The sequence below is a fragment of the Chelon labrosus genome, assembly GCF_963514085.1.
Source record: "Chelon labrosus genome assembly, chromosome: 1".
Taxonomy (NCBI): domain Eukaryota; kingdom Metazoa; phylum Chordata; class Actinopteri; order Mugiliformes; family Mugilidae; genus Chelon; species Chelon labrosus.
The window spans coordinates 23,700,811-23,714,470 of NC_140337.1; the positions used below are offsets into that span (position 1 = coordinate 23,700,811).

Below are 13,660 nucleotides of genomic sequence, written 5' to 3' on the forward strand. Positions count from 1 at the left end.
AGCGTCAAATAACTAAAACGAAACTTATCCATAAAATTGACACTTGAACATACATCAATATTATATTAACTACCTAAAATGACAGAAACCATGCATATTTTAATGTTTTAGTTTGGTCCAAGCCCCGCCCACTAACATGGAGGAGGCGGAGCTTATGACCTATACTGCAGCCAGGCACCAGGGGGAGCTCTACTTGATTTGCAGATAAGGAACTGTCTGGATTCCAGTGAGGAACACGGCGTTAATTTGTTAGCCTTAGGTTGTTGGTAAAAGCCTTTTTTGAACTTCCCACTTGATTTCAGTCTTTATGCTAAGCTAGGCCACATCCTGACTTCAGCAGTGTGCACAAGAAGACATGGATGAAGATGAATAGGCTACAAAAGTGGCCTAATGTCAAACCCCTGGCAAATAAAACTGATACTTAGCACATACTCTGGGTCTTTTTATCTGTCCGGTTCAACGAGTGATAAGAAGGGTTTGCAGGGTTTTTGTGTTTATTGAGTTTTCACATTGCAAACAAACATATTTAACAGCAGCATCTCATGTAGCGTCCTTTGCAGTATACAAGACTATACAGACTACAAGACATCCCAGCTAACCGTCAATGTTTTGTCAACCCATAACCCTCCCGCCCCTCCATTGTTTGTGACAAACAATGGACTGTCCAGCAGATCCACAGTCTGTGAACGGCTATTCACAAATAAAACAAACTCAGACGTCAGTACTGTGTTGTAAAAACACTGTGATCAGAAAATTAAAATTAAAGATTCTAATATTATACATCATATGTTTAAATGGGATATACCACTGTTGTATATGACATGTGCAGGACAAGTGAAGAATGAGAGATTTCTAGGCTATCTACAGGGTGCAGGTTCACTGCAGGATGAATTTTGTTAATGAATTTGGTTAATTATGACAAATGAATATCCATAAGAATACATGGCAGTAAATACAGACTCTTGCATTTTAAAGTAACAACACACAAGAATTCAAACATTAAGTTCTATATTATGACAGTAAGAGATGTTCTTCCTGATCAAGTCATCTACAGGCACCAATAGACTTTACACTACAACAATAAATTACAAATTCACAAACTTACAATCGAAAAAGTGAAGAATTTTCTACAATTAAAGCCTGACGTGTTTACGGAGTGCAGAGCAGCATCCAGTCGGCGCTCGGCCCTGTTGAGAACAACAGAACAAAACAAAACATCAAACATTAAAACACAAATACATGGAAAAAAACTGTTTCACCTATGTTATTTACATAAATGCTGCTAACTAGAGGGACTTAAATGTCAGCGGAGTCCCAAAGCAATTCAAAGGTTAATCCAGCCAAGAGTTGATGTGCAGCTCTGCGGTCTATATCGGACCCTGTGGTGGGAACGCGACAGCAGGAGCATGTGCGCACACGTACATGAATCAGCCATAACATTAAGACCACTGTCAGGAGAAGTTAATAACATTGAGCATCTTGTGACAATTCAGTGTTCTGTTCTTTTGGACCTGGATGTTGCTTAGACATGTGGCACCAACCTAGACCAGACCAGACCCCCATCAACCCATAGCAATGACACTCCTTGACGGCAGCAGGCAGATGCTGCCCAGCTCTGAGTCTCGGAGTGATTTTGACTTTGAGTCGTGGCCTCTCATGAACTCCCTCTTAGTCACTCACTAAGTTTGAACGCCATTATCTGTCTCTCATCACAGACCAGACATTGTGTGTCAGTGACGAACAATGACAAGCTGCGTTCCCTGGTTTCCACGCTGACAACATGTCCCCGTGCCTAAATTAAAACACGGGTTCACAACGCACTGTTTCCGCTCAGACTGCAGCCGAAATAATGTATGTAATACTCCAATGTTGGTTTGTGCACATTCAAAAAAAATCCTAGGAACCTTTTGCAAGCACTAGTTTCTCGTAGGACCAGTCGGAGTGGTAAGAAGACCCCAAACATGCGTGTGGTAAACATATTTTGTGTTTGGATTAAATAAAACAAATGTACTGTATATGTGCCTTAATTTAACCATTTTAATTTAACATAGTTAAACATCCTAAATTAAAATTGATTTGGTTGGGTCAGATATTCTCTTTTTCTTCCAATCATGCACGGTTTATATGTAGGTTATGCATGTAGGTTACTTACATACGTAGGTTACATACGTAGGTTACATACATACGTAGGTTAGTACATACATATACATAGGTTACGTACATACGTAGGTTATGTACATAGGTTACGTGCATACGTAGGTTACGTATGTACATAGATTACATACATACGTAGGTTACGTACGTAGGTTACATACATACGTAGATTATGTACATACGTTGTGGAGTCTATGTCCCGCAGAGGTATGAACCTTGCTTTATTCATAAATCTAACAAACAAATTCAAATTTCACTCATAAACTAGCCTCCTTAAATTAACGTTGATATCTTTAACACCTGTTGTTTAACAAACCAGCTGACAGAGTGCTTAGACATGCACTCTGTCACAGGAACGTGCACAGACATTTTGAGGGGCTATTGCTCTAACCTGGACATTTCGTCAAGGACAGTGCACTAATCTGGGCATTATCATTTGGCTCACCTATTCAAAACAATTAAGAGTGTAAGTGTTCAAATAATAAAAAAGTGTTATGATTGTTGTGATCAATGCAAGATCTCTATTTTTCCTTATCACACTACGAAGGTGTGTGCAAGCTCAGTAGGAAACTCCAGCACCAAAGGATAGAGCCGCCATTCACATGCTGATGGAGGACAATGGTTTAATTGATATATGGCGATTAGTCAATCCAAAGAAACAGGAATACACATTTTACTCACACTGTCACAAATCATACTCGAGGATCGATATTTTTCTGATCTCTCAGGGCTTGACCAATGCAGTCACTGACAGCAATATCAATGCTATGTCTCTGTCAGACCACGCATCTATTGAACTTTGTGTAAATGTACAATCAGACCAGAGGTTGCGCTAGACTTTTCCGTTGTCTGTCAACAGACAACGGAAAAGTTCCGCCATAAAAAAATCCCGCCATAAAAATCCCGCCATAATATATTTTTACCCGTCACTTTGTTATTATTGTTATTATTATTATTATTATTATTATTATTTTAAATGATAATAATGACACATTCAGTAGCATTTAATTTACATTCACTTTTAATTAATATTCAGTAGCGGTGGAAAAAAAGATTTGGCTCATATAACCGGCCATCAAAGACGACTCAAGAATCATGAATCATTCATTCATTCATTCATCTTCTGTAACCGCTTCTTCCTGTTAAGGGTCGCGGGGGTCTGCTGGAGCCTATCCCAGCTGTCATTGGGCGAAAGGCGGGGTACACCCTGGACAGGTCGCCAGTCTATCACAGGGTGCCCACACAATTTCGGCAATTAGAGCAGGGGCTTCTCTGGTGAAGTCCTCTCAGGCAATTAACAATGTTTTCCAAGAATTTTATGAGAATCTGTATAGATCATCTGGCACTCAAAATGATTATTATTGCAGGAATTTTTCACAAATGTAAAGCTTCCAACTATATCTCCTGAGCAGGCTGCTCTTCTTGATAATCCTGTGTCTCAGGAAGAGGTGAAAAATGCTATTTGAGCTATGCAAACAGGGAAATCACCTGGAAGTGACAGGTTCCCAGGCGAATATTATATACATAGATATATTAACTCCAATGTTGACAGATGTTATTCGGGAGGCTTTTGAGATTGGCTCACTTCCACCATCTTTTAATGCGGCTCTTATTTCATTGATCCCTAAGAGGGGGAGAGATCATACTGATCCTGCTAATTTCAGACCAATTAGCCTTATTAATGTTGATAGTAAAATACTGGCCAAGGTACTAGCTCGGAGGCTTGAAACAGTTTTACCAAATGTTATACATACAGATCAAGTAGACTTTATAAAAGGCAGATCTTCTTCTGATAATATAAGAAGGCTTATACATCTATACATCTTGGTCAAATTGATCACTGGTCTCTCAAATGCTCTCATGGACAGGTGCTTTCAGGGTTAGCCCCCTACAGAACATATTTATATGTTCACAATACTATGCATAGGACATACTGTATATTGTATAGTGCAGTGTTTGTAACTTACAGAAAATGCTTCTGATAAGATAGGCCTATTTTACATTAAATAAACTATGTAGGATGGTGTTTTATCATTATCGAAATGCTTCACATCCTGCAGCTGGCCTGCTGGCAGTTTTTACCCATCTCTGCAATGATGTATTTCTTTTAGCTGCCTTCTTGAGGTCTTTCTCTAAAACCCCAATGATATGCTGCATACTGCTGTTGTCTTCATGTTACATGGTAGCTATGGTTAGCTGCTGAGCGAGCCATACAAGCCAGCAGCGTTTAGTTAGTTCATGTTTTACAATGTCTGAACTATGCTGCTCAATGGGCTTACAAGCCAGCAGCTTTTACTTAGTTTATGTAGATAATCGGTTAATTGTCATATTATATGACCATAGGTTTGGTAGGGTCTCTTAGCTGAACAGGGCCTCTAAATGTGTTTTGCCTGGGATTTTGGCACAAGGGATTATAACATCTTATCCTGTGTATTACTGAATTTTTTCTTAATCCATCTCTGATTTAAAGCATAGACTGTATATAAATATGGACTACACGTCTCCACTTCCTCTCACTGGCCAAACTCATGCTATTTTCTCGGGGATACGGGCGCCGCCATCTTGCGAGTTTGTAGCCAGAGTCTGATTAGTACGATCCGAGAGTGGAGCCTAGCGATATCGATGCCCCGCCCACACTTCCTCGCGTTTTCGTTTAATCAATACTACACTCTGCTCTACCTCCACCTGTTACAAGGAAATGTTGGATTATATACTGTACTTATTTTTTTTTGTAGTTGTCTTTTACAACTCTCACGTTCCCACAGGACCGCTTTACGGAACGGTTGGCATGGCAACTGGTGGTCGCCATTAGGTCACATCCTGTTTCCATACTGTCAAATAACTAACTAAAACGAAACTGATTCAAAAAATTGACACTTGAACATTCATCAACATTATATTAACTCCCTAAAAGGACGGAAACCATCCTTAAAATAAAAATTATTTGATGTGTATTTTAGTGTTTTAGTTTGGCCCAAGTCCCGCCCACTAACATGGAGGAGGTGGAGATTATGACCTATACTGCAGCCAGTCACCAGGGGGAGCTGTACTTGCTTTGCAAATAAGGAACTGTCTGGATTCCAGTGAGGAACACAGTGTTAATTTGTGAGCCTTAGAGGTTGTTGGTCAATGCCTTTTTGAACTCTGAACAGTGCCTGGCTGGCGGTTTCCACTTGTTTTCAGTCTTTATGCTAAGCTAGGCCACATCCTGACTTCAGCAGTGTGCAAAAGAAGACATGGATGAAGGGAGATAGGCTACAAAAGTGGCCTGATGTCAAACCACTGGCAAATAAAACTGATACTTAGCGCATACTCTGGGTCTTTTTATCTGTCCGGTTCAACAAGTGATAAGAAGGGTTTGCAAAAGGGTTTTTGTGTTTATTGAGTTTTCACATTGCAAACAAACATATTTAACAGCAGCATCTCATGTAGCGTTCTTTGCAGTATACAAGACTCTTGACACTGTACATCTGAAAAGACACGTCAAAGTGAAAAACATAGAAAAACAAAACACGTCGTATTCAACAGTCGTCGTCTTTGCCTTGACCGAGGCACTGTACACTTTTCAGTCGCTTCATTTCTCTTTTACCAGACAAAATCCAGAGTCCGTCCATTTCGCCTTCAACACCTTTATGTGTAAAGTCTCCAACATCCTCAACTTTTCCTTATGTGACAAACCTACTTTCTTTTACGTTCACCGTATTTACTGCCCGTCCCGAAAGTTCCCGCAGTGGTTTGAAAGCCCAAAAATATCCAAGTAAGACCCAGGAGAAGCAGAATTACTCGGTGAGGCGTCAAAAGCATCAGATGCTCCTGTGGAAAAGAAATATTTACACAACAGGCGTCTTCCAATAAGACGGGTAAAAATAAAACGAGCAAATTCTCATGCACATTTAACATCAGCTTCAGTATGACTTGTACAGAGAGTTCACAAAAAGTGGATTCCATGGGGATTTAAAGAGAAATATACACGGTTTTAGAAAAGCAAATGACAGAATAACACAGTTAACGAGTTTTGTTGTGAACCCATGAAAGATACTGAGATGCTCTTTTTGCCAGTGTATTAGTTATATTTAAATTATTTGCACTTAAAGAGTCAGTTCACCTAAATTCAAAAAATAAATACCTGCCTGCTGACAAACAAATAACTATATACCAGAAAAAAATCTTCCTATGGCCTACAGGGGTGAAATGACACAGAGAGAAAGAAGAATAAAACTTTTATGACTGGTAAAAGATTTAAACCAGGGGTGTTAAAGATACGCCCTGTGGGCTAAAACCCGGCCTGTCAGGGGGTCCAATCTGGCCCTGCGGGATGAGTTTGCAAAGTGCAAAAATTAGGTAGGCGACAACAGTAACTGCAATTATTTATTTATTTATTTTTTAAATAAAATTGGCACCTATTCCTAATTTGTCCACTAGGGGTTGTGTTGTTTAAGTAAGAGTTGAGAACTAAACAGCAGGTGGCAGCAATGAGCCTAAATTGCAGTTTTGAAAAAGGATTTAGACAGAAAATAATCTTAGTTTTGACTAGACCAGCGTTTTCATTTCCTATTTTTGAAATTAAAAACAAAGAAGTGACATCCCAGCTTACCGTCTAGTGTTTCGTCAACCCATCTATCCTCCACGCTACCTCACCTCCTCCTTTGCACCTATCATAAATACTATTGCCCTGTGAGAGGGCTATCATTTGAACATATACATATCTTGATTGGTGGGACTATGCTGAAACAGCAGGTGTAGTCTTACATGATTACTATATGTAATTTAACAATTAAACACAAGAAACGCAAGCACCATCAGTCTTTGGACCTGTGCATCATTGATCATTGGAACACACTAACACGCCCTTTTATTGCGAAGGAGTTTTATTTTCCCATTCAGGTAAACTGACCCTTTATTATTAAATCAAAGCAGCAGAATGCATCTGTAACAAACAATGGACTGTCCAGCAGATCCACAGTCTGTGAACAGCTATGTACAAAAACAATAAACTCAGAAGTCAATACTGCGTCGTAAAAACTCTGACACGCACAGAAATTAATGGATTAAACGGTATGTCTCTTTGTTCTGCCTGCTGTAGCCACGTAGCAGCTAAACTAACTTTTCCCTTCAAAACCGCAAAACGCTTGAAACACAAAAACATTTATAAACGCAAATAATGAAAATATTACACTCGTATCTTAATATTTGTGCGTACAAGTGCAAAACTTGCAGCTTGGCGTAGCCAGACTCAATTCTTAACAGAATACGAGTCATGTAACCAGTCAGAGCCATTTTGTTGTAAACTAATTCAACTCCACAATGTTCAGATGACGTTGTTGTTACTTTTCTGTCCATCACAGCTTTAAGCCCCGCCCACATGATTTGATTGGCCCAGCAGGTCTTTGCGGGAGTGTTATCAGTTCCCAACGGAGAGACTCCAGACCAGTTTTCCACTGCAAAAAATATTCATGGGGAGGGGAAGTCAGGTCGGCTTCCAAAACTGGTTTTGTAGATAAATCTCACATATATATATGTTTGCTACTTGCTACACTTTTTAATTTTTTCTGACCACACGAACTAAGATTGAGGATTTTTCACCAATTTTGGACAAATATTTAAAAATGAATGAAAAGATGAATTTTGTTAATGAATTTGGGTAATTATGACAAATTAATGTCCATAAAAATGCATGGCAGTAAATACAGACTCTTGCATTTTAAAGCAACAACACACAAGAAATCAAACATTAAGTTATATATCATGATGGTAAGAGATGTTGTTCCTGATAGAGAATCATCTACAGGCACCAAAATATTTTTCACTATAAAAATAAATAATACAATACAAATTCACAAACTTACAATCGACAAAGTGAAAAATTTTCTACAATTAAAGCCTGATGTGTTTAGGGAGTGTCCAGAACATAGGTCTGTGTATAAAGTTATTTTGCATTTTTGACTTTTTTTTACAGTGCAGCAACAGTGCAAATATGTAGTTGTACAAATAAGAAAAAAGGCAAAGTGTAAATTCCCCGTTTAAAATAAACATTGAAGAGGCTGCAAACCAAGAGCAGCATCCAGTCGGCGCTCGGCCCTGTTGAGAACCAAGAGAACAAAACAAAACATCAACCATTGAAACACAAATACATGGAAGAAAACTGTGTTATTTACATAAATGCTGCTAACTAGAGGGACTTATATGTCAGCAGAGTCCCAAAGCAATTCAAAGGTTAATCCGGCCAAGAGTTGATGTGCAGCTCTGCGGTCTATATTGGACCCTGTGGTGGGGGGCCCAGACCGGGGTGCACGTTTCCTCCATAATAAAACAAAAGCATGCCGCACGCATGTCGCACTCAGTCTACAAGTTGCGTGATGATTTGTGATTAGTGTGGAGCGTGACTCATGTGGAAAGACGGGAATGAAACAGCAGGAGCATGTGCGCACACGTACACCGATCAGCCATAACATTAAAAGCACTGTCAGGAGAAGTAAATAACATTGAGCATCTTGTGACAATTCAATGTTCTGTTCTTTTGGACCTGGATGTTACTTTAGACATGTAACACCAACCTAGACCAGACCAGACCAGGCAGCCCCCCATCGCCCCATAGCAATGACACTCCTTGACGGCAGCAGGCACATGTCAGATGCCAGCTCTGAGTCCCGGAGTGATTGTCACTTTGAGTCGTGGCCTCTCATGAACTCCCTCTTAGTCACTCACTAAGTTTGAACGCCATTATCCGTCTCTCATCGCAGACCAGACATTATGTGTCAGTGACGAACAATGACAAGCTACGTTCACTGGTATCCACGCTGACAACAACATGTCCCCGCGCCTAAACTAAAACACTAGTTAAATTTACTTTTTAGACTGCAGCAACACCTTATTAACCTTTGCCAGTCTATGATTATGCTGGCCCGACCAGATCGTGACGTTTTCAAAGCAGAAAAAGGTTAAAGTGAAAAGAATAATTATCAGATCATTCGTTTAGGTGAGGGTGTGCTGAAAAGAAGACCCCAAACATGCGTGTGGTAAACATATTTTTTTACGTGGTATATAGAGGCAAAAGTATTCAAAATAATAGGCTAAGATTGCTGGGGGTTAAACCTGTTTTGTGTATGGATTAAATAAAACAAACATCGTACATGTGCGTTCATTTAACCATTTTAATGTATATTTATTCTATTTTGTATATACCATTTCTGTAAATTGTATATACCATTTCTGTTCACTATTCCTGCTGTGCTCTGACCCACTGCACCGAAATTTCATTTTGATGGAAATCTAAATAACAAATAAAGTCTAAGTCTTTAATATAACACAGTCAAACATCCTAAATTAAAATTTATTTCGACGGGTCAGATATTCTCTTTTTCTTCCCATTCATGCGCGGTTTATACGGCGTCAATCCAGACGCTACGTAGACTCTAGCTCCATAGCCTGATGTGCACCTCTCCAGAAATGTTGAACTGTGATTGGTCCGCTTGGTAGTAGCATGTTTTTGCTTTAGTATTTCCGGCTGCTTCTCCATCTCCGCAATTTTCTAATTGATTGTTTTGGATCAATAAAGATGGAACACATGGAGGAAAGGTTAACTGAGGAGGTTCGGAGATACGAACATTGGTACGACACGTCTTCGGGGAAAGTTGGGCGAAAGTTTCAGTCGCCATTGTTGAAAGTGTAGCAGGAAGTGGAAACAAAAATTAATCCAACTGGCAAAAAAGACACAGCATCGCCTAGTGTTTGGGTGGAGTTGTTACAGAGCAAGCCAGACTGACGAGTGCACAAGTATAAATAGCTCACACCTGCTATGTACGTAGGTTACGTACATACGTAGGTTACGTAGGTTACGTACATACGTAGGTTGTGTACGTAGGTTGCGTACATACATAGGTTACGTACGTACGTACGTAGATTACGTACATACGTAGGTTACGTATAGGTTACGTACATAAGTAGGTTACGTACACATGTAGGTTACATACGTAGGTCACGTACATACGTAGGTCACGTACATACATAGGTTATGTACATACGTAGGTTACGTACATACATAGGTTACATAGTCAATGTCCCGCAGAGGTATGAACCTTGCTTTATTCATAAATCTAATAAACCAATTCTAATTTCACTCACAAACTAGCCTCCTTAAATTAACCTTGATATCTTTAATACCTGTTGTTTAACATAGAATTTTGCCTTTTAAAACCAGCTGACAGAGTGTCTTTCTGCTCACCAGAGAGCAAAATAACATATACCCACACATCTGGTAAATTATTAAAGTGAATTAGTGGACTCAAAATAAGAGATCTTTCTATCATCAACTCTAACAACCATCATTAACATCACCGCCTATGGCTCTAACTTTATAGAAACCTTCAGTGGTGCTATCTTCAGTGGGACCGTATGCAGAGTGTTGATGAAGGGAAACAGCTTCTCGCTGGAAGTCTTAGAGAAGCTGTAAATGCTCGCGTTCGTGTCTGGATCGTAAAACGTCACTTTCTGTCTGCCGCAGTCCAGATGCACCCTGATCCTCTGGAGCGGCTTCTTCACGACGAGGACTTTGTCTCTAACCGTTGGCGAGAACGCTTTGTATTTGCCGTCATGGAACCGTATGCTCCAGCATCCGGTCTGCATTCCTGCATTCCTCTGCACAGACTCTCCTATAACACCCACCGCCCAGTTTTCGTTATCCGCGACCTCGACGTCCCAGCTGTGAGTCCCCGAGTCAAAGCCCTCGGAGCCCACAACGGTGACGTAGTCTTCAAACCTTTCTGGGTTTTTTGGACGTGTCTTGTTCTCTTGGTGTACATATACTACAGTGTCCAGGTCCTGAGTTAGCCTAAGGTGTGGCTCTGCAGTGTTGGGGTCTAGGATGACAGGAGAATACGAGACCAAGTCCTTCATCTTGCTCCAGATGTTGAACCTCAAGTTGCCCATGTGTTTGACAGCGTGTATCAAAGATCCTGATGCAAGGCGTGAATCATCCAGCAGGGGGTGCTGCTGGAGTCTTTTCACTGCAGCCGAGAAGTTCTGCAGGAATGGCACATCTTTAGCTCTGAGCACCTCCTCCGTGGCTCTGATCGTTTTCGTCAGGGCTGACATTTCTCTGCTGAAATCTTCGATCCTCGCCCGCATCAGCTGACTCTTCTGTTCCTCTTCCTCTTTCAGCGCGGCGAGCCTGAGCTTCTCCTCTCTTTGCAGAAACTGGTGAAGCTCCTCAAACTGCTTCTCAATCGCCCTCTCTGTTTGCCGAGCCTGAATCTTGATTTTCCTCGCTGCATGACACCACACAACTTTTGCTTGACGGAGGTGCTCCAGTTTGTGCCATAACGGTTTTAGGCGATTTCTGAGTTCCCTCTTGTGATCCTGCGTGGCCTCATCGACCGGTCTGAAGCTGTGGTAGGCGTGTGCTTTCGAGTCTCGGCAGACAACACACACCGGCTCCTGATGGTTCATGCAGAAGAGTTTCAGAATTTCTGAGTGGAGACCGCAAAGATCGTCGGGCCTCGAAAGAGTTTCCTGTGAGAAGGCTTCACATAGGTTCTTCAGCACCAAGTTACAGGGCGGGTCACTCTTTGAGGATCTTCTCTTACAGATCGGACATTCGAGAATCACTTTATTTGTCCACCATTCCTGCAGACACAGTTTACAGAAGCTGTGGCTGCATGATAGCACGACCGGATTGTCAAAAATGTCATGGCAGATTGCGCAAGAAAGGTCTTTCTCTGCTTGAAAAATCTTACAAGCCATTTCCAAGTGACAATTCGGCATTTGTCGACTCACAATCCGTCCAAAGAGCGGCAATTCCGAGTAATCCCTAGAAGCCTGCCGCTGCCGCACGCCTGTGCTCTCAGCAAATAAACTGTGCTTCCTGATTTATATGGCAACAGACAGAGAATGGGTGGAGGTTATCAGGACAATTCCTGTAAATACCACCAATCGTCCGTCATTTCTTGGTAGTGTAGAAGATTTAGAAAGAATACTCTATCGTAAGTCATACAAAAGTGCCTCTTCGCATTTTTGAAAGATTTTTCCAATTTATTTTTGTGTACATCATGTGGACTTAATATCTTAATATTTTTCATTAATCAAATCCAGTAATATTTTGTTATTTGGAACAACTGGAAGGAAGAGGCTTTCAATAATGCGTGCACAGGACTTTGACCAAATCCTGTTTACTGTGAAACCACACAACCACGACCAATGTTCAACTTTATCAACCCTGAGTTACATAACCTACACTATGGCACTATAGCAACAATGCTAATTTGCATCCGCAGTCCCTAGGCAGGTTACACAAAAACATTATAAGACGTAGGACAGGACAATAGACCACAATAAGAGCACACCACAAGACAGTACATTACTAAGAAGATGAAAGTCAATGGTTACAAGACTGGTTTGCATTCAACCACTGCTTGAGGTGAGGTTTGAAGGTTTGTAATGTGGGTTACTCCCTCATGGAGAGTGGGAGACTGTTCCAGATCTTACTCACCTTTACAGAAAGAGCATTTTGTCCAAAGACTGCTTTTCTGTGTGGGACCTCACAGTCCCCTCTAGAGGAAGCCCTGTTTTTTAAGAAAGTCAGACATGGGAGGTGGGGCAAGTCCATGTAACACCTTGTACATCAAACAAGCAAATTTTAAATTCTCGAGGATCAGTAAGTTGTGCTTTTTTTTTTAAGATGTTACAAATGTGAAATGACATTGGTTTTCTATCAAAGACCTTTAAAGATTTTTTATAGAGTGATTCAATGATTTTGCATGTATTTACACCTGCCAGCGACCAGCATGTACAATACAATATTCAATGTGTGACAGGATCATGCATATTCTGCAATTAGGAGCATGCCATCCAGTACTACAGTTGCGATTGTTGAAATCAACAACAGATGAACCCACATAAGACGAGGCTGTTGACTGTTCTGCCTGCATGTCGCCAAACACCTGACTTATCATCTGCAAAAAGAATTGAGAAGACTGAGATTGAGAAGGTAATGCCTAATGAAATGATTACTGGTCTTAAACCAATGTAACTGTGACATAGGGAAGTGAAATCCCGTGGTCAGCACTCGACAGTATAAAGCAAGACCGTCACATGACCTGAACATTGTGGTCATGTGAGGTTTTTGGTTGAGCAGGCCTTCCGCTGACCTATTTTGTAATGATCCAAAACAGGAAGTCCATGCAGGGAGAGTACACAGGATATAAAAAGCCAGGGTTTTAGAGAAACACATGTTGGCAAAGGTTTTGGAGATTTTCGGACAGGTTCTTTGATAAGAACCCAATGAGGTTTTGAGTAGAACATGCTGGCTAATTTTTCCATTTCAGTGTTGGGACTGAACAGGATTCTTTTTAAGATTTTTTTTTTAAAGTCGATACCGACTAGTCTCTGATGACCTCACTAATAAAAACACAGTAGAAAGTAATGAAATCTATATTCGACAGCTCATGTGCTGCATACTGTGAGCTGCAGATATGTATAGCCTGTATAAAAACAGGCAGCACCTCAGCACCAT

General features: G+C 40.7%; 1 protein-coding gene across 1 annotated transcript; it reads right to left on the minus strand.

Annotated features, from left to right (window-relative positions):
• Positions 1–9,453: 9,453 nt before the first annotated feature.
• On the minus strand, positions 9,454–11,892 carry LOC311491864 (nuclear factor 7, brain-like; the record flags this gene model as incomplete). Its single annotated transcript, XM_084549915.1, has 1 exon — positions 9,454–11,892. One exon carries the CDS (start codon positions 11,890–11,892, stop codon positions 10,492–10,494), a length of 1,401 nt encoding a protein of 466 aa, XP_084406041.1. The 3' UTR covers positions 9,454–10,491.
• Positions 11,893–13,660: the final 1,768 nt, after the last annotated feature.